Below are 20,074 nucleotides of genomic sequence, written 5' to 3' on the forward strand. Positions count from 1 at the left end.
AAATTTTTATGGTATGTTGGTCTACTAGACTTTTACGGAAAAATTTCGTTTGGTCCCCGGGGGCCACTCTCCCCCCCCCCCCCCCCGCGCTGGGCCCCCCCCCCAAACCCAAAAAAATGCAGTTTTTCCTAAATAACTACCTGAACCGTGGCACTGAGGATGAAGAAATTTTTATGGTATGTTGCTCTTAAGGGCCCACATCAACCTAGCCCATAATCACTCATTTGTGATTTGCGCCCCTCCCATAAAAAATTAAAATGCAATATTATTCTGCTTTAATCGCCCCTATCTTCAGTGGAGATGTTCAGAACTGCACCATATTTCATGTGTATGATTAACTTGACATCTTCTGGGGGTATCCTCTGCTAAGTTTCGTAGAATTTCATCCATGGGGGGGTATAAAATAAATTAATTTATGTGCACAATTAGTGACTGTACACTCATCGGCCTGTAGATGGTGCTGTTGAGCGAAGGGTTGCTGGTTTAGCATGATACTGTCACACACACACATGCAGGAATACAAACAAACGCAAGCATGCACTCACACTGACATCCACACGCACAGACACACACCCATACACACACATACAAATCCACATGCACAGACACACACACACAAACACACACGCGCACACATGTACGCACACATACATACACGCACAGACACACACACACACACACAAACACACACACATACACACACACACACACACACACACACACACACACACACACACACACACACACACACACACAGACAGACATGCACATACTACTACTACTTTTTTTAGGTATATACATAAACACGCAATACAGCCAAATTACTCCACGTCATTTATTTTTGTGGAAAGCCAGTGCAGGCCTGAGCGGCGGTCATATTTTGTACCGCGATGCGGTACATCTAGTTTGTCACAAGGACTATATCTTAGTACCTTTAAGGTTTTGAGTCAAAATACCTATAACATTGTTTAGCTCTATAACATCTAATTTAAAACCCTTTTAAATAGAGGTAATATTTCTGAGTTTTCATTTTATTAGGATGAGTTGTGTTTTATATTTTCATAATTTTGTATATTATATTTAACTTTTTTTTTTTTTTGCTGTTTTGCTAATTGTTTCATATTTTATAATCAATGTAGCACTTTATTATTAAAAATGCCCCCCATGGGAAATATTAACTGAAGAAAAACCAACAAAACACTTGCTTTTATAATTTATAATTTATAATATGCCCCTATAATTTCTAAATGATTAACTTATGCAGTGACTGCAGACAGTAAGCAGCAAGGTGACAAACATTGATTCTCACCCTGAAATTGTACAGCAAATACAAGAAATAAAAAAGCCATAGAATTTAATGTCATTAAATTTAAAGGGGCAGTGGTAAATGCTTCAAATGAGAATAACTGCAGACCCCCAAATTCAAGTACATGTTCGTGCTTACAAAAATATGTAAATTGTGAGGACAAGTCAGAAATATTTATTTAAGTTTTTTATTTTAGTAGTTGCAATACGTATTTTAATGAAGTTAAACTTGTTTTTTTCTGTTGTTTTATTGTATGAGTTAATATACAGCATAAGTCATAATGTATTTTTGTTTTTGCAGCTATAGATATACACACATTATGATACAGGCATATGTGAAGAATTTCTATTCAAATACAACTATTACAAAACTCCTGATGCCTTTAAAGACTCTGAAAAATGTGTTAGTGACATGATACCAGAAATGTTGTCATCCTCTTTGTCATGCTGTTCGTAAAATATCTACTTCAAATATCTAAGATTTCAAGGACTGTGAATCTATTTTTGTCACAGTCAGTCTGGTTCCATTCTTTTATTTTATGTACTTTATGTTGTGTATTAATGTGTGTATAAATTGTGCCATGTTTTTAAAAATCGTAGTCTGCTGCAGCAGTTTTGTCATTGAATTTCATCTTAGGAATCAATAGTGTTGCTCGTTCTTTCTCACCTTCACTGCCAACCACAGAGCACATGCAACAATGTAAACTGCATGCTATATTACATTTTAATTTTACCTATACAACATTAATGTCTAGACAGGCTTTGTTTTGCATTGTTAATTTGACAAATGATTGCACTTGTTTTTCCCATAGGCTTTGATCAAGAGCTCCTCCGTGCCCCTAGAGACTGTGTTATTAAATCACATTGTTCATCGAGGATTATATTGTTCCATATAGAACTAAGGCCTCCTTAATTCTCCAACAATATTACAACATCTACATATATTTATAATATCAAAAATTGTCTCATTAGAAATTCTATTTTGCATCTTTGTGCCCTGAAGAGTTAATTAATATTCCAGCTTTTTTCAAGTTTCAATTTCTGAGTGTTTGCATTATAGAGGATGAGGAGTAAGTAGATGGTATACATCATCACACAAATCTTATTTTTCATCTAGATCAACAGGGGGTTGGCACATTTTGCTCTCAGACTTTATGAATCGAAAGATTTCTTCTTGTGAAATGACAATCCACTTATCATTTTTTGGTTTGACGCTACCTTGACATTCCAAAAATGTTCCTCAGGCTATAGCAGCAGATGATTTCCTTAAGCGTTTTCCGCATTTCCTGACTCCTGAAAGCGTAAATGAGTGGGTCGATGACAGAGTTGCACATGATGAGGATGAGGTACATGTTGAAATGAGACATGAAGCACATGCAGTAGAGGTTTCTGGGGCAGGAGATCATAAGGATGAGGTGGAGAAAGAATGGAGCCCAGCAGACGATGAAGATCCCGAGAAGAATGGTCAGTGTGACGGCCGCCTTCATGCTGGCTCTCTGGTGGATGGAGTTGTAGCCCGGCAGGGCGGCAATGCGTTTGACATGAGAACGCGCCAGCATGAACATGTGGCTGTAAAGAGAGGCCATGAGTGCTAGCATGATGAAGAACATGGAGACCAAACACACAATGACGGACGTGTTGTCAGAATAGATTATGAAGACTATTCCACAGCCAGTGCAGAAGGTCCAAATCCCCCCAATGATGAGCGCGGCCCGGCGAACCGTCATGATGTTGTGGTATCGTAGAGCGTAGAAAATCGTGACGTAGCGATCAACAGCAATAGCTAGAAGACTACACATGGACGCTACCACAGAGATGCAGATCATAGAGTCAAAAACGTTGTCCATCTGTCTGATGAAATGGTCCTCCACCACCAACTGGCGGTTAGTGAGCAAGTAGATGACTATGGTCTCCCAGGCGTTGGAGACGCTCACCAGCATGTCGGCCACGGCCAGGCTGCAGACGAAGAAATACATGGGTGAGTGTAGGTTTTTGTTTTTCACTATAGCGCAGATGACCAGGATGTTTTCCAGTAGACTGACAATGCCAAGGATGAGGAACACCTCAGTGGCGATGTTGAGCTGCTCGCATGCTTTTGGCTTGGCATGGGATGAGGTCTCGGTAACATTGAGGAGGTACGAAACAGGACTGGAATTGACATGGATGGCCCAGAGGGAAAGAGTGGTGGTCTCTGAAGTGTTCATCTTGAGGAACTGAATGGGAATGTTGTAGACTTTTCTTGGAGTCACTGTGATGGTGGGTAGGGCATCTTTAACCTGCACAAAATTAAACAAATAATGTTTAATCTAGGAAGAGTTAACTCTTAAAATTATAATTTATTTATTGGCATTGATGGTTCCTTGAAGAACCTAAATTACATGGCTCTCTGAAAGGCTTAATTCTGATTGGTCATGGGCTCAAGCCCCTGCCCCTTTTGTCTCAAAATGTATTGTGCCCCTCTCTGATAAATCTAAATAATAATTATTATTATTATAAATATTATAATAAATAACAATACACTTATACACCATTGCCACTAACAATAATAATACAAAAAAAATTTATATAAAACATTTTTTTGGCGGAAGCATTTGGCGGAGGTGAAGTGGTAGGCGGGGTTTCCTTTGCAGTGCTTCATACGCAGCAGTTCGCCGAGAGTCTTCAAACTACACGAGCAGCAGGTAACATTAACTAAGATTAAACGTCTTTTCATTTGCAATGAAGACTTTGGATAAAAAAGGAGAACTAAAATGAGAATCAATATCAGCGCGGTGTTTTCGAGATGCCGAGAGCTCCCACAGACAGTATAAACGAGAGCTCCACGTCCGAGACTTCGACCGCTCCTACATGTACTTTATTAAACAGGTGAGCACATTTACATAAAACTAATCAATGTTATATAGTTCAACAATGATAAAATGATATAATAGGATCTGTATGTTATTCTAATGTTGATCTAACGTTAGCTTACTGCTAGTCTCATACAGACAAACTAACACATACATTTCAACACATTGAAATGCAGTTTAGTGTGCTAGTGTAATGTTAGACCAAGTGAAACAGCACTGCGTTACCTCACAAGTTTAATTTGTCTAATAAACTGACCTGTGAGTAGTAATTCTGCGTGTAGTTCGGTAGAATGAAATGTCCATATTCCTTTTATATCCGCGGGACTCGCATCGCTTGTGGAGCTGATAGCTGTCTCTTAGCAATCCCGAACTGCTTCATATCACAGTCATGCTAAAAGCATCGATGTATTCAGTCTTCCATAAACATTATTAGATCGGTCGGCTTGACGTTGACGACAAGATCCATAATTCTTAGCAAATGTTGCGTCATCAAACTACGCCTTTGTTATTGTAAGAGGTTAGCGACCCCTAGCGGCTAAAAAGATTCCATACTGTAAGTTTAAGGGACAAAAAAAGTCTTCACCTTTGCAAGTGCTCTTATATGAAAGAAACTAGATTTTGATTGACCACATAACTGACATGTATATCAAACTTAAGAGAATTGGTAACACTTTATAATAACGTTCAGTTGTAAGTCATTTATAAGTGGTTAGTTAATGATGAACTAGTCATTTACAGAACATTCATAAATGAGTAGCAAGTGATATACTAACATTTTATGTATGTTTTGTAAATTCCGTTACAAGTCATTTACATGTGATTAGTTAATGATTAACTAATTATTTACGAAACATGACTAAGCGTTCATAAATGATTAATAAGTGATATGTTAATTATTGTATATGTTTTGTAGATTCAGTTATAAGTAATTTACAATTGATTAGTTAATGATTAACTAGTCATATACAAAACATGAATATGCGTTTCAAAAATGTTTAATAAATGTTTGTTTTTTTGTACATTTGTAGCAATTAGAGGGTGCAAAAAGTGTTGTAAATGTCTTGAATACACATACAGATCATTTGTAGGTATATGTAACACATTTACAAGTGATGAATAGTTTACACTTTAGATTAGGGGATGCAGAAAGTGTTGTAAATCATTTACAACACTTTCTGCATCCCCTAATCTAAAGTGTAAACTATTCATCACTTGTAAATGTGTTACATATACATTCGTAGATAACATTCGCAGACCTTATGCCTTTTTGATTCTTGAAATGGTAATCTACAAATGAAGTGTAAGACATTTACAAGTGATGAATAGTTTACACTTTAGATAAGGCGATGCAGAAAGTGTTGTAAATGATTTATTCATGCGTTTACACATCTATAACAGGTGTTGAACACTGTAGTGTGTACTGCAGTGTAAGTGCTGACTGGTGAGGGTATAGACAGCTTCTCTGAAACACATGGAGTCTTTAACCACTGTGCACCTGATGTGAGCAAAACATACAAAAAAAATTTAACATCATTTATTAAACATTTATGAAACACAGTCATGTTTAGTAAATGATTAGTTAATCATTAACTAATCAATTGTAAATGACTTATAACTGAATCTACAAAACATAATGAACATATCACTAATTAATCATTTATGAATGATTAGTCATGTTTTTTAAATGATTAGTTAATCATTAACTAATCAATTGTAAATGACTTGTAACACAATTTACAAAACATACATAAAATGTTAGTATGTCACTTGCTACTCATTTATGAATGTTTTGTAAATGATTAGTTCATCATTAACTAATCACTTATAAATTACTTACAACTGAACGTAATTATAAAGTGTTACCAACCTAAGTAAGATATTAAAACACGTTTCATTTTATTTAAAACATGACACTGCAAATGACAATATATACGTTTTTCACTTTATCGAAAAGGATGAATAGCCTATAAAAACGACAATGTAACAAACAATGGTACATTCATTCATAATTCTGTTTATACTGTAAGTCATCCTTTTTCAAATAATAACAAAGTGCTTTCTTATTTTGATATGCAAAACTGTTACCCAATCATAGCAGTGGGCATTTACTTTCAAGTCTTGAATGCGGCACGACTTTCAAAATGGAGTGTTAGTTAATGGAGCGCTTAGAGAGGTTTGTTTATATCCTTATTGAAATATAATTTATAAAAGTAGTGAAGCTTACCTTAACAAACCTCACTAAAGAGAATATAGATGACAAAGAATAGGGATCCATTCAGGGTGAAAAACAAAAAGCATGCATGTGTCTAGTAACAGAAACTATTGACTAAATATGGCCTTTTAAATAACCAGACCTTTCAAAACCAGACCCTGAGGATGCCTAATTACGGTTATAAATTCTTGCCTTGCACTAATTCGTCATCTCTCGCTTTATTCTCTGAGATAACACTTTAAAAGGTAGAAAAAAACATGATCATGCTCCAAGGTCTTCAAGCTACTGCGCGACATGAAATCTAAGCACTAAACACATCCTCAAAAGCATATGATCATCTGTTTCGTGACGGATGGCCAGTAGGCTTTTGAAACAAGCCCATTGTTCATAAAAACAGCCCTGCAAGTAATGTATCAGTGAATTACTCTTCCTGTAAAAGAGAAGATTTATTGTGCCTACTGGTGATCATCGGTCAGGTGTCTGGATGAAGGGTCTTCTATCTGAATGTGTGCGCCAGAAGTCATCTACTATCTGCTGATAACTGTACCGCAAATGAGTCATTGCCTGGACAGACTAAAGAGCTTATGAAAACAAGAAAGTAAGAACTACACAGTTTTACAACTTACTCAAATGAATGTAATGATGGGCTGATGGTGGGAGAGCAGAAAATAATGAGTGTTCAGGGTTGGACACAGAAATACTGAAATGATAAAATCGTTTTACAGGTCTTTGCTTCCTATTAATGACTTATGATTTACTTTAAAGTAAAATGTTTAATTTGATATTATTACAATGTCACGAATGTCACGTGTGTGTGTGTGTGTGTGTGTGTGTGTGTGTGTGTGTGTGTGTGTAGGTGTGTGTGTGTGTGTGTGTGTGTGTGTGTGTGTGTGCGCGTGTGTGTGTGTGTGTGTGTGTGTGTGTGTGTGTGTGTGTGTGTGTGTGTGTGTGTGTGTGTGTGTGTGTGTGTGTGTGTGTGTGTGTGTGTGTGTGTGTGTGTGTGTGTGTGTGTATGCAGGCATGAATAATGCCTCAAATTATGTGGCTTGTTGAGGTGAGGTGAAAATAGGTGCAAATCCCATAGATTTACGTTGACAGATATGGGACACACATCTATGAGGAGGTGAAAAGCAACCACAGCTAACAGCATACTAATGCAACCTAAAAAGGCTTAGAACAATGCATTCAATTAAAGAATATGGTGTATAACAGTGTTATATTTTAAAGGCTATATCCTAAGGCCATCTGCAAAATGCACTGCAATGGTGACTCGCGCTCATAAACTTGGGTGAACTTGATTGAGTGTGAGACAGCAACAGTGTTTCAGTCCACCAAAAATTTCCCCCGGTACATCTTGTAACATCTTCATTGTGCAAAGTAGCTCATTTCATTTTAATAGGTGACTGCTAAACATCGAATTAAATGCATGTTCATAATGAATGTGATTTTGACAAGACTTGTTCCTGGAGGTTCATTCATTAAGTACCCTTGCAATCAGAGGGAGAGGATGTTGATCCATGTCTGTCTTGCTGACAGTAAGTCTTTCAACAGGTTTAGTTGTTGAAAGCTAGTTATAATGCATATGGCATAATGTAATTTTAATTTATTCTAATCTGATGGACATCTGACACATTTTTGAAGTTGAGGCAGAGGTAATTAAAATGATAACTTGCCGCCATTTCACAACTGTAAAATAATGTCAAATAAAATGAAATGTTTCTGTTTGAATTCTTCCATTGCAAACTTTAACAATGTCACATAAAAAATAATAATAATGAAATAGAAATCCCCGCAGGTCCCAGGTGGCAAATCAAAAGAAAATCTGGGATAGATTCTAGCCTGGTGAAAACACTGTAATATCGAGATCTGACATTTCAAAGGATTTAATGCATTTTTTTTCTTTGATTTTTCTTTGAATTGATAAAAGCAAAGCCCACCAACTCCCATTTATGCAAGGACCTATATACATACTGTAGATCCAAAGCTTGGGTATTAATTTTAGTTTCAACCATGATTCAGTCATGATGCAGTGGCTTCCTTACTGTCTTTTCCGTATTCCAGAGCTTCAGCTTCAGAACACAGCCATAGCAGTGGGCTATTTTCTTTAGTCCCTTCTCTAGTGTTATTGTTGTGTTATAGTGTGTAGTGCTTTATTTTGAACATTTAGTGCTTTAAACATTTGGTTGCAACTTCATTTCATTATGTTTAATCCACTTAAATTGGTAAAAACAATAGAAGAGTTCCTAAGTTGTTCTGGATACCATTTTGCTGAAGAGTGGAGCTTAATTGTCTATAACATGATGTTTTTAGTTATTTTCTAACACATGAACTTAATAGGATCTATTAAGTTTGTTCAACAAAGCATGAGTATTTAAATTAACTTGTTTTATTCTTTTTGTATGTTCCTAAACAGTGTTGGGGTAAGTAATGCATCTGGCATAATCAGATTACTGTTTTCAAACAAGTAAAGTAACAGATTATGTTACATTTTTTAGTAAGTAACGCAGTTGCTGTGTTGACACTTTCCTATATGTCCCAATGTTGAGAGAAATCTGTGTAAACATGATGGTTATTGTGGTCCTAGACTAAATGTGAGCATGCATTTACTCTTCTTACTTGCACAAAGACATATTAAGTATTTAATCTGTCAAAATACTTTACAAAAAAAAATGAAGTAATGCAATTAGTTAATTTTTTTTTAGGGAGTAACACAATATTGTAACGCATTACTTTAAAAAAAGGTCACTTTCCCCAACACTGGTCCTAAACTAACCGCGTGGAGATTTTTTTGTTTTCCTTAATTTAATTATTAAGTGAATTAAACTTCAACTATTTTTGAGTGTAGAGTGTCAAATGTCTAGTCCATTTCATGTTTTTTCATGAGTTCTCCAAAAGATACTGTCAAAATACATGATTAATTATGCCTGCCAATGCTGCCAGATGGTGTAGATACAGTATCTTCGAGCTGGGAATAACAGGGCCATGCTGACCAGCAAAATCTTGACCCCTTAAAAAGAAGCACTGGAGCATGCTATTAAATTGCATCCAGCTTTAACATATCTATGTTATATTCTAGCAAAATTCATTACGTTAAAATTCATACATTTGGAAATTAATAGTTGTGTATATTAGCACAAAAATGCACAGATGCACAACTTTGAAAATCCACTGTAAATATCTCATTTCTCATTTCAAAGCATGACATGCGATGACATCCTCTAGTTCTCAAAGACACGCTTTAATTTAGGGAAATCATTATCTTGGCTAGATAACACTAGAAAGGTTTTTTAGAATGGTAGAAGAAACCAGTAAAATTAGAGATTCACTGAATGGAGATAAGCATAGATAGCATCTATTCCTCAGGCCACATTTATAGTGTACATTTAGTTGTCAAATAAATCTTTTTCACAATTAAGATAAATGGACTTCCCTTCTTTTATTTTTTTAACCCATTGGACAACCCTACTCCCTCTATTATGGAAAAACAAACTCTAAACCTATGTTGGCTATGTGTAGATCAATTTGCTGATTATCAAAATGATTTATGTTTTTTCAAAAAAATAGTTTGCTTAGATTTATCTGAAGCACTACTAAATACAGAGTGGAAAAGTGTGTAATATGCTCTTAAAAAGTATAACCTAGACTGCTATAAAAGTATAACCTATAGAAATCTATTTACTATTAAAACATTAGGCTAAATAAATAAATAAATAAATTCCACTTTCATAAAGAGAATTGTGCAGCTTAATTTTTTTATCTATGTATTTATTAGATCAAATGTTTAAAAAAATTCTAACAATTAGTGCAACAAGGTCTTCTAATGATGAGTCCTCTGGATTACTCACTTAATGGAAATCAATTAATATATAATAACAACTATTATATTTATATATAATAATAAATAATAATCAAGACGGACAAATATTATTGGTATGATACATTTCTTGCTGAAACTCTGATTGTATATAAATAATGGCACCACTGTGCTGCATCAAAAAGTAGAAAGGTCCTATATTTTTATACTAACTACCACTTCAGAAGCGGTTTCTGTTGCTTTTATGTTGTTAAGACAACATTAGTTCGAACACAGGTGTACCCAGTTAATTGTTCATTGCACTACATGTAGGTTAAGCATTAGACTTTCATTATTAGACACACAATATTAAAACTGTAAATAAAACATGAAAATAGAAAAATGTAAAGACAACTTAAATGTTCAAATATTAAATAACTTTAAAATAGTTTTAGTATTTTTCTGCATATTGTTTGAGAACCACTGTTTTAAACATAAATGACTAAATAAAACTAAAAGTTAAAATCCATAAAAACGTATGAAGCACATCTAATTCATGGAGGCGTTGGGCCTCTGGGACGCCACAGAAAGACTACAATTGATCAGCCAGTGTTGTACAATTTCTCAATGCAATGAATGAAATTCAGAGATAGATTCCTTTTATGATCTCATGGCCTGTTCTCAAGGATGAAACATTAACCTTCTTCTAAGAAAGCTTGTAACACACATTTATTCTGACAACGGCAGAGATCGTGCTGTCTGCAGTGTGCTGGAGGATGAGTCACTAGCTGGAGACATACGACCTCCAAAGTAGACAAACACTTATGTTTTTCTTTAGTTTTATTTATGTAATTTTTTTTATGATGTGTGGTTAAAGAAGCATCCTCTGGGCCACTTTCTTTTAGTTAGAGTCTTTTTAAAGAGTTAGTTCACCAAAAAATGAAAATTATGTCATTAATGACTCACCCTCATGTCGTTCCAAGCCCGTAAGACCTCCGTTCATCTTCGGAACACAGTTTAAAATATTTTAGATTTAGTCCGAGAGCTTTCTGTAACTGTTCCTCCATTGAAAGTCAATGGACGGCATACTGTCCATGTCCAGAAAGGCAATAAAGACATCATCAAAGTAGTCCATGTGACATCAGTGGCTCAATCTTAAGTTTATAAAGCGACAAGAATCCTTTTTGTGCGCAAAAAGTAAACAAAAATAACGACTTTATTCCACTATTCATTTCCTTCACTCTGGGCCTCGAGCTATTTCACGTAGTGTTTTTGCGCAGCGCGTCTATGTTGTACGTCACACGTAGGCTCACTATTGGCCGACGCTGGTCATGTGTGATGCGTGTGACGCACAACACAGACGCGCTACGCAAAAACACTACGTGAACTCACTCAAGGCCTAGAGAGAAGGAAATGAATAGTGGAATAAAGTCGTTATTTTTGTAAAATATCTTAAACTGTGTTCCGAAGATGAACGGAGGTCTTACGGGCTTGGAACGACATGAGGGTGAGTCATTAATGACATAATTTTCATTTTTGGGTGAACTAACTCTTTAAGCTCACACACTTACATGCTAATTAAAAGTTCAAATGGAGCCTAAAAGGATTGAAATAAAGCATTTATAAAACTTTTCCTGACATTTTTATATTAAGAAGTGGGCTTAATAATTGTATTGGTTATGCACTTAAGTGTACTTCAGATCTTAAAGGTGCAGAATGTGATTTTTGAGAAACAGTTGATATATGAAATCAACCCTAACAAACACACCCTTCCCTTCATTGCTCCGACCCCCAAAATGCATAGCTGATGCATTTATAGCTGAAGCAAAGCAACATAATGAACATACAGTACACAACAAGAGTATACATGAGTTTGTTGTTAGTCACCAGCACAGCTCCAGACAAACAATGACTGTCCTGTTACAAGCTACAGCATATCTTATGAAATATAGCAAAACTAATGTCACTCACATATGGGACAGAAACAACATGACCTCAGGATGCGTTTTAGACTTTCCCGCCCCCACTAAATTATTTTAGCTTGATAACATTATCAGTTTCACCTTGAATTAACCTCAACGTACATGAATGTGTCATATGAGAAGCTATAATAACCGTTCTGTGCGTCATCGGTTTCAGATCATCATGTTATGAAAGCACAGAGATCTCCTCACATTTAATGCCTCATTCTTGTGGTGTGCTGGTGCCATAAACTCTGAGCTTGTTTAAGATCAATGTTTGTTTGTTTGTTTGTTAGATGAAACCTTAGAATATTTCATAATGAATTCATTTACTTTCTGTTGTCTTTTGTTGTTGATAACCATAAGAGCAGCTTGCTTTCTAAAGAGAGCTTCAAAATGTCCTGGTGTGACACTTCATGATTAAAAGATGAAGGGAACACCTAGTGCTCCTCCAATCTAATAACGCTGAGACCACGTTTCAGAGTGGTTGGATAATGAACCGTTGTCTTGTTTCTTTTCACAATCCTTAACCCCTCTGGTTTTGCTTTTGAATACAGAAAGGGAAAAGCCAGACATATAGAATGGATGGATCACACAGATGATCAAAAGAAAGTCTTTAGAACAAGCATGAAAAAAATGGTAATCAAGGTACATTTCTATCCAAAACACTTTGAGGTGTGCTCATGAGTTTTTGATGGAAACTGCAATACATACACCTTCAAGTCGCACTTGAATTTCAAATAACATGCAACAGAAATAGACAAATAGCTGCTGTTATGCTGCTATTTCTAAGAAATGCAAGTAAAACACAGAAACATTCAAGAGACTATTTTCACTAAACTGTTTTCTGAAAACTTGATTTCAGAGTTGGGCCACAGCATGACTGATGTCATGTCTGTTCTAGGTTATGGTTAATGTTCATGTTTTGTGATTTGTGATTTCATCTTCCCCTCATGTGATCTTGTCATGTGGTTCCTTTGGTTCATTGTTTTGATTGCTTTCAGGTGTGTCTTGTTTAGTCATTATAGTCCATGTGTGTATAAATTCATATATTTTACAATTTAACTATATAAAATAAAGAATAAAAAATCTGGACTGTATTTTCCAAACTAAAATGACAGTGTTATATTTGAATTTGTTCCGCCTGTTTTTAATAAGTGCTCTGTTTAAAAAATATTGCTATAAAAGTATACCAAAAAACATAACATTGAGTTTGCACTTATAAACATTAAGTTTGCAATTAGCTGAATTTCAGAGTACTTTTCTGTCTCATGTAGAATATAATTATTTAGTACATCTTTGTGTAATTTCATAATTAATTAATCACTGTAATATGGTTAAAGTGTACTGCTGAATGTCTTTTTTATGGAAACTTGAGTGTAATTTAATTAAATGTATTTGTAATTACATATTTGTAATGATGAAGTTGCAATTTAGTACATTTAAAATATATTAACCTTAAATTAAACTGAATAACGCTACAATTCAGCAAGAAAATATTATTAAAACATAATGATTTGAAATGTCATAATGAAAAAAAAAATGTTATGTTATTACAAAGTGCACTTTTTAAAAGTATACTTAAGGCACGTCTACGTCTACATTAATCTGATTCATTCATTTGAAAATGGCGATTTCATTTCAAAACACTCTCTTTCCATACTAGTGTTTTCTCAAAGTTGCTCATCCACACTGCATCCACACTGAAACATCTGAAAACGCTTAAATCGTCTTAATGTGCGTGCGTAAAACGTAATAAAAGCTCACAAGATGATACCAAGAGAACAGGCATAATAAAGTTATTGTGCTATTCTTCTGGCACAAACATTTTATTAGCAAAATATCCCACCACTCACTGTAGCATCCAGGTTGCACTCAAAATCGTATGGTCTAAAATGCAATTGTCATCATGTTTTGCTGCAGGACAGCAATTGCTAGTAAATTTTCTGTCATCTTTGCAGGAATGTAGTATGGAATTCCAAAGCTGCCAAAATAATAAATAGATAAATAAACAGATAAATAAATATGCGATGTAAAAAAGAAAAGAAAAAAAGCATAAGAAAAGAAAAAAAGAGTATTTATACTTGTACGTCCTTATTTATGTAAAATGGCATTTTTTCACATTTATAATTTTATTTATTTATTTATAAATGTATGTATTTCCACTTTTATTTATGTATGCATTTATGTCTACTTTTCGTCACCTTCCTAAAATAATTGCCTAAGTCATTTTTTGACAAAGATGATTTTTAAAGAGGAGTCATCTCGGCCACCTCTGGTAAAATCGCCCACGTCCTCAGTTGAACAGATCATGCAATTGTACCCCTGTAGTATAATGGCCAATGTCAAGAGTGTGACTTAGGCCGTTTTATTTTGCCTAAGTCAAAAGACAATGAGACTTAGGCAATTTTACAAGCTTTTCAAGATGGCAGCTGCATCAAGAAGAACGAACATCTACTCAACCTCTGAAGTTAGGTTCCGTTTTTTGTGTTTTCTGAGAAACCTGAAAAAATGACTTGGGCAATTATTTTAGGAAGGTGACAATTTATTTATTTTCACATTTATTTATTTATAGATTTCTTTGTCTGTATGGTAATGAGGGGACATTTTACCTCAGACATAGCATGGCGCAAGATGTGTTTTTCACCAAATGCGTTTACATGAGCACCTTTTGTTTGATTGAAAACAGAATAATTACAATTGAGGATTTAGCCTAGAATTAGACGTGTGATTAATCAGTATCTAAGAGCAGCATCTTTGAAATATGCGTTGTATTTTAAGCATTTGAACTGTCAAATGTTGTGCATTCGAAATTAGGAAACGCAAACGTGAACACTATTTGCAGTCATGTTTCAAACGAATTGATCAATATGCTTGCGTTGACTTCTCTCCGCATTCTGAGCTGGTCTGCGAGTCTCATCGACAATAAATGCAAGCTCTTAGCAACCACACCCAGCGCATTTACTGTTTTACGGCCATGTACAGAATAAAGAGTTTATATGGTCAGCCAATATACATACATTTTGGGTGATATTAAATTACTTAAACTGTGATATAAGATTTTGGCCATATTGCCCATCTCTAAGTCATTCATTCCCTGTGTGACTTGCAATGGCATGTCCACAAATCACAAACCTCTTGCGTTTCGTCACGCCTCAAAGCTTCAGCACTGCCACTCTGAGCTCGATTCCTATGTCTGAGGTAAAACACGCCCCCTCATTACCATACAGACAAATGAATGTATAAATGTGGAAATAAATAAATGTAGAAATAAATAAATGTTAAAATAAATAAATGTAGAAATAAATAAATGGAAATTTTATGTAAATAAATGTAGACATAAATAAGTATATACATTAATAAATATATAAATAAATAAATGTGAAAAAAATGCAATAATACATAAGGAAATAAATGTATAAATGCTCATTTATTTATCTATTTTACATTTCTTTGTATATTTATTTAAATATTTATTTGTTTTTTGTTTTAGGTTTTCTTTTTACATTTCTTTGTATATTTATTAATGTATTTATTTATTCATTTATTTTGTCAACTTTGGAATTCCATAAATCTCAGTGTGGACAGAAAGCCAAAACAGACAGAAAAGGTTGTTTAAAGGTAGGGTAGGTAGGATTATTGTAAAAAACGTTTTTTCAAATTTGTTTAAACGGTCTTTATATACCAATAGATAATTAAAATGTAAGTGCTCTGAAAAAGAGAGTATAAAAATCGAGTGACTGTAGACCTTTTAATCTGCAATAAACACAGCTCATTATTTCCATTCGGGATGAAACAATTGATTGGTTTGGGCGACTGTCACTCACTCTCGCAACCATGGCTACCACCACTGTTGATGTGGTACACAAGATCTGCCCATATGCGAGCACACCCGTTTGGTTTGAGGAGTGCAAGGGAGGCGCGGAACCTACGAAGAGTAAAATTATGGCAGAGAAAGAGCATTCAAAATTCAAAGCACCTGCATATGCAGTCAGCGAAGGCAAACAAGGCAAAAACTACTTCCTCGGACCCTGGTTGCCCGCACTCTTGAACGACCTCCTCTGCTTCGCCCTCGACCCCGGACCTGTCCTCGAACCGACGATGCGGTACTTGTCACCGGAGTGTAACGTTAGTCCTCATCAGAGTCAACAATGTTTTCATCATGGAAACTCTTACATGCAAAACACTGTATATGTTATGAGTCTTACACGAAATCCACCTTCATCACAGTTTAACTGATGGTAATGGAAAAACGTGTATAAATGCAACCTGTTTTTAGCTTTGCCTTATAAATATAGCTCATTACCTATAGCCTAAATATAGCTCGTTACCGAATCAAACAAAATATATTTTAAACTTTACCAGTATCGATATGCTAGCTTGATAGTGAATAATAAAAGGCATCTTATTTGTTTATATTCATAATGATAAAGTTAGGTATTTTATTACATGTGATTTTGACATGATGTCACTGCTTGCTCCTTCCTCTCCACTCGTCTCAGGTAATAAATGCGTCTTCCAGCTGAGCCTGAGCGTTTGGCTTTGCGCGTTCATGTGTTTTGGGGGCGTGGCTTTGGAAGGAGCCCAGAAGGGAGGGGGTGGAGTGAATGGAAATAATGAGCTGTGTTTACAACTGTCGTGAGAGGTCTACAGACACTCGATTTTTATACTCTCTTTTTCAGAGTACTTACATTTTAATTATGTATTGGTATATAAAGACAGTTTAAACAAAATTGTAATGTTTTTTTTGTAGAAAAATAATAGATGGAATATCACAAGCTACATTTGCAGCAATGTGCTAAATATTTGCTATTTGGTAACAAATTGAGCATCTCACAATCCTCCTAAAAATGTCAAGGAGACTAATTCTGGCCATTTGTCTTACACAACACTAAGGGAACACAGAGTCTTTAAATGTAGTGTGGCATTTATCAGCGTTCTGATGCAGTCATCTGTAGACTTTTGTGGGATCTGTGTTCATTCCCCATGGCTCATTAAAGCAGGGAGTGTCTGAGCCAGGCCTGTGGATTTAAACCCCACGCCAAATAAACAACTTCGGCTATGTGTGTGTTTATTGCTTTTTCTATTAAATAATCTCAGAGGATCCTTTTGACCTTCAGTCAAGACTTATGTTCCTGCTCTGGTTTTGTGTCCATGCACCACTGCAGTGGGCACACACACACACACGCAGAGAGAGACGTGGCATGATCCATGCACACACACACACCCACGCAGCTCTGACTCAATCACAAACACGCTCTGCAATGCCGAGCGCTGGATGTGTCCCAAAACCTATTGATCTGCCTACTTGCATTTTAGGCATCAGAGGTGCTTTCCAAGTCAGTAAATCTCACATTCTAAAAATCTATTATGCACTACGTATAAAGACAATACAGTACAACAACAACAACAACAACAAAAAACAAAAAAACACCATAAATAGAATAGATATACTATACACAGAAACACACACATAGCTGAATTGACTCAAATCGCACCTATAGCGCAAAATGCTGTCTTTTAGCAGAAAAAAAAGACAAGTGAGAGATCATTGTTGTGTCAATATCAATTGAAATATAAAAATAAAAAAAGTAAATTCAGCAGTTCATATCAGCCCAGAATTCCATGTGCAGCATTTTGCATGTAATTTTTGTACTGAAATATTTAGCAAAATTATGGTTCCAACAAGTCTTTTACATTCAAAGTTTTTACAGTAGAGTACTTTCATTGCTATTTTTTCATAATTTAAGGAACTATATGGCTGTTATGGCTAAGTTACATAGTACAATGTTCATTCGTAGCATCTGGCCGTACATTTTTTTTTTATTTTTTTTATTTTTTTTTTTTAAACAATTAGGTAATGCATTATTTTACACATCTCTTACTTCAGTACTTACTACAGTCAAAACAGTAATATACATAATCTAGCAACTAACCCTAAACACTACTCCTAACCCTTTAGATGTCAATTAATACTACTTATTGTATAATAACGATTTAACAAGGACACCTTGTACAAAAGAAAGTGTGTATACCTAAGCCTATATAGGCCTAGTTTAATACTGAACGATTTTAAACTTAATGTCACATCACTGATTTACTCGCAAACAGAGATTTTAGCGATAATCGATTCAACTCTTTCATTTAAAACAATTGTTTTGTTTAACTCATGCTTTAATCGTCAACTCTCCCAAAGCCGCTAAGACTGAGGTGAGAAGCGAGATCAGCAAGTGTATAATTAAATTTAAATATTTAAATTATTCTAAACGCCATGAACAATGCTACAGTTTGTACATAATGTGCATACAATTAGCCTATTGATAGGCCTAAATCGCGATTCGTTTTCTGTTTTAGTCTTTAGGCTACTGATAAGGTCTTTCGGCAATTTACGTGTTTTATTTGTGTATTTATCAATATCGTAAGCCTATAGTAGTCCAATTAACGAATAAGCAGGTTTAAGCGTGAACTCTGTGAACGTCATTGGTCATTCAGTGCGGACAATGTAGAAAAGTGAGGAGAACCAGACGAGAGTTGCATATACCAATCCTACTGTACTACTTCAGGCATATCTTCAAATGGAAGACATAGTAGCCTAAGAGTATCCTATTTCGAATTTAGCCACTGCAATAGATCCAGCGATTCACTACAAAAAGATCCAATTGAGTAAGTTGCGCCTCGGAACATGTTGCTTTAAGAAGCTTGCTCGCTATTTGAGATAGCTGTAATCCACAGCCACGCCGTGACTAACTGAAGCAACACCCTCAATTTTAGCAACACTATTCCCACTTAAATCCAAAAAACAAGATGAAAACAATCCGGTTCATAAGCTTTACACAACATCACTAAACAAACAGCAGAAAATGCCGGTTTAGTTCAATTACAGAATATTTTATGTAAGCTACATGTTGGACAGTTATCATTTACAACAGTAAACTACTACATTCAACATTTACAACAACATGATAGCAGGGTTCCTTCTTATGATACATGTATAGGACATAATGTTGTGCTTTCAGGGTTTTCCACGTTTGAAAAGTTACAAATAGTATTTTATGTCATTAAATGACAGTAAACTATACGCGCATAGGGTGAATCCTGATGAATGAACATGAATTCGATTTCAGCACTAGTCGGTGGACAGCGCCGAATTAATGATCGATCTGATCATTGTCACTTATTCAGTAAATGAATGGATGGATGAAATAGGCTACAGTTTGATGTAGTAAACCCGCCATGCTCAATTCACAAGATTTACAAGCTAACTAAACACATAGGCTATTCAGCATCTACCGGTGCTCTATCCAAACGAGATGGTGACGTCTTTAGGCTTTTGGCATTGTAGAAACAACGAATGAGCGAGTAAATATATTTAGCGCAGTGCAACGAAAGAACAAAAAAGATATTTGTCAGAATAATGTTGCATAAGTTTTGTTGGGACGTAGCGCACCTTAGACACATTTAGGCTAGATAGAAATGACAAAGCTGAAGTTCAGCAATTGACTCACTTGTTTGGAGAAGGAGTTGTCTGTGCTGAATCTTATCACCACTCAGAATTTCAAAGACTGTCTGTTTATTTCAGTCCAGAGCCGTTTATTCGCGCTGGAGGAGGATGTTTGAAGATCTCCATGAAGAACGCGGCTCTGCTGCATCAGATACATATATAGGATCGGGTAACAGCGACAGCTCCACCTCCAAAGCTTCTGAAGCTCCTCTAGACACCCAAACCAGGATTCATTAAACACTGCAATGAAACTCAAATTCTGTGTTTTACATATTAATACTGGCAACATAAATAATAATAATAATAATAATAAAAATCTTATTCATTTATAGCCCAAACACAGGTCTAAACCTGTGTATATGTATAATGCAAATATACGCATTATATATATATATATATATATATATATATATATATATATATATATATATATATATATATATATATATATAT

General features: G+C 35.2%; 1 protein-coding gene across 1 annotated transcript; it reads right to left on the reverse strand.

The window, feature by feature from the left end:
- Positions 1–914: 914 nt before the first annotated feature.
- On the reverse strand, positions 915–19,751 carry mc5ra (melanocortin 5a receptor). Its single transcript, XM_081376169.1, has 2 exons — positions 19,626–19,751; positions 915–3,581 (listed from the first exon to the last, which is right to left on the reverse strand). Exon 2 carries the CDS (start codon positions 3,507–3,509, stop codon positions 2,520–2,522), a length of 990 nt encoding a protein of 329 aa, XP_081232295.1. The 5' UTR covers positions 3,510–3,581; positions 19,626–19,751; the 3' UTR covers positions 915–2,519.
- Positions 19,752–20,074: the final 323 nt, after the last annotated feature.

The sequence above is a fragment of the Scardinius erythrophthalmus genome, assembly GCF_964197995.2.
Source record: "Scardinius erythrophthalmus genome assembly, chromosome: 10".
Taxonomy (NCBI): Eukaryota; Metazoa; Chordata; class Actinopteri; order Cypriniformes; family Leuciscidae; genus Scardinius; species Scardinius erythrophthalmus.

Coding starts and splice junctions, on each gene's coding strand:
- mc5ra (XM_081376169.1), bottom strand. CDS start 3,509: ATGAACACTTCAGAGACCACCACTCTTTCCCTCTGGGCCATCCATGTC.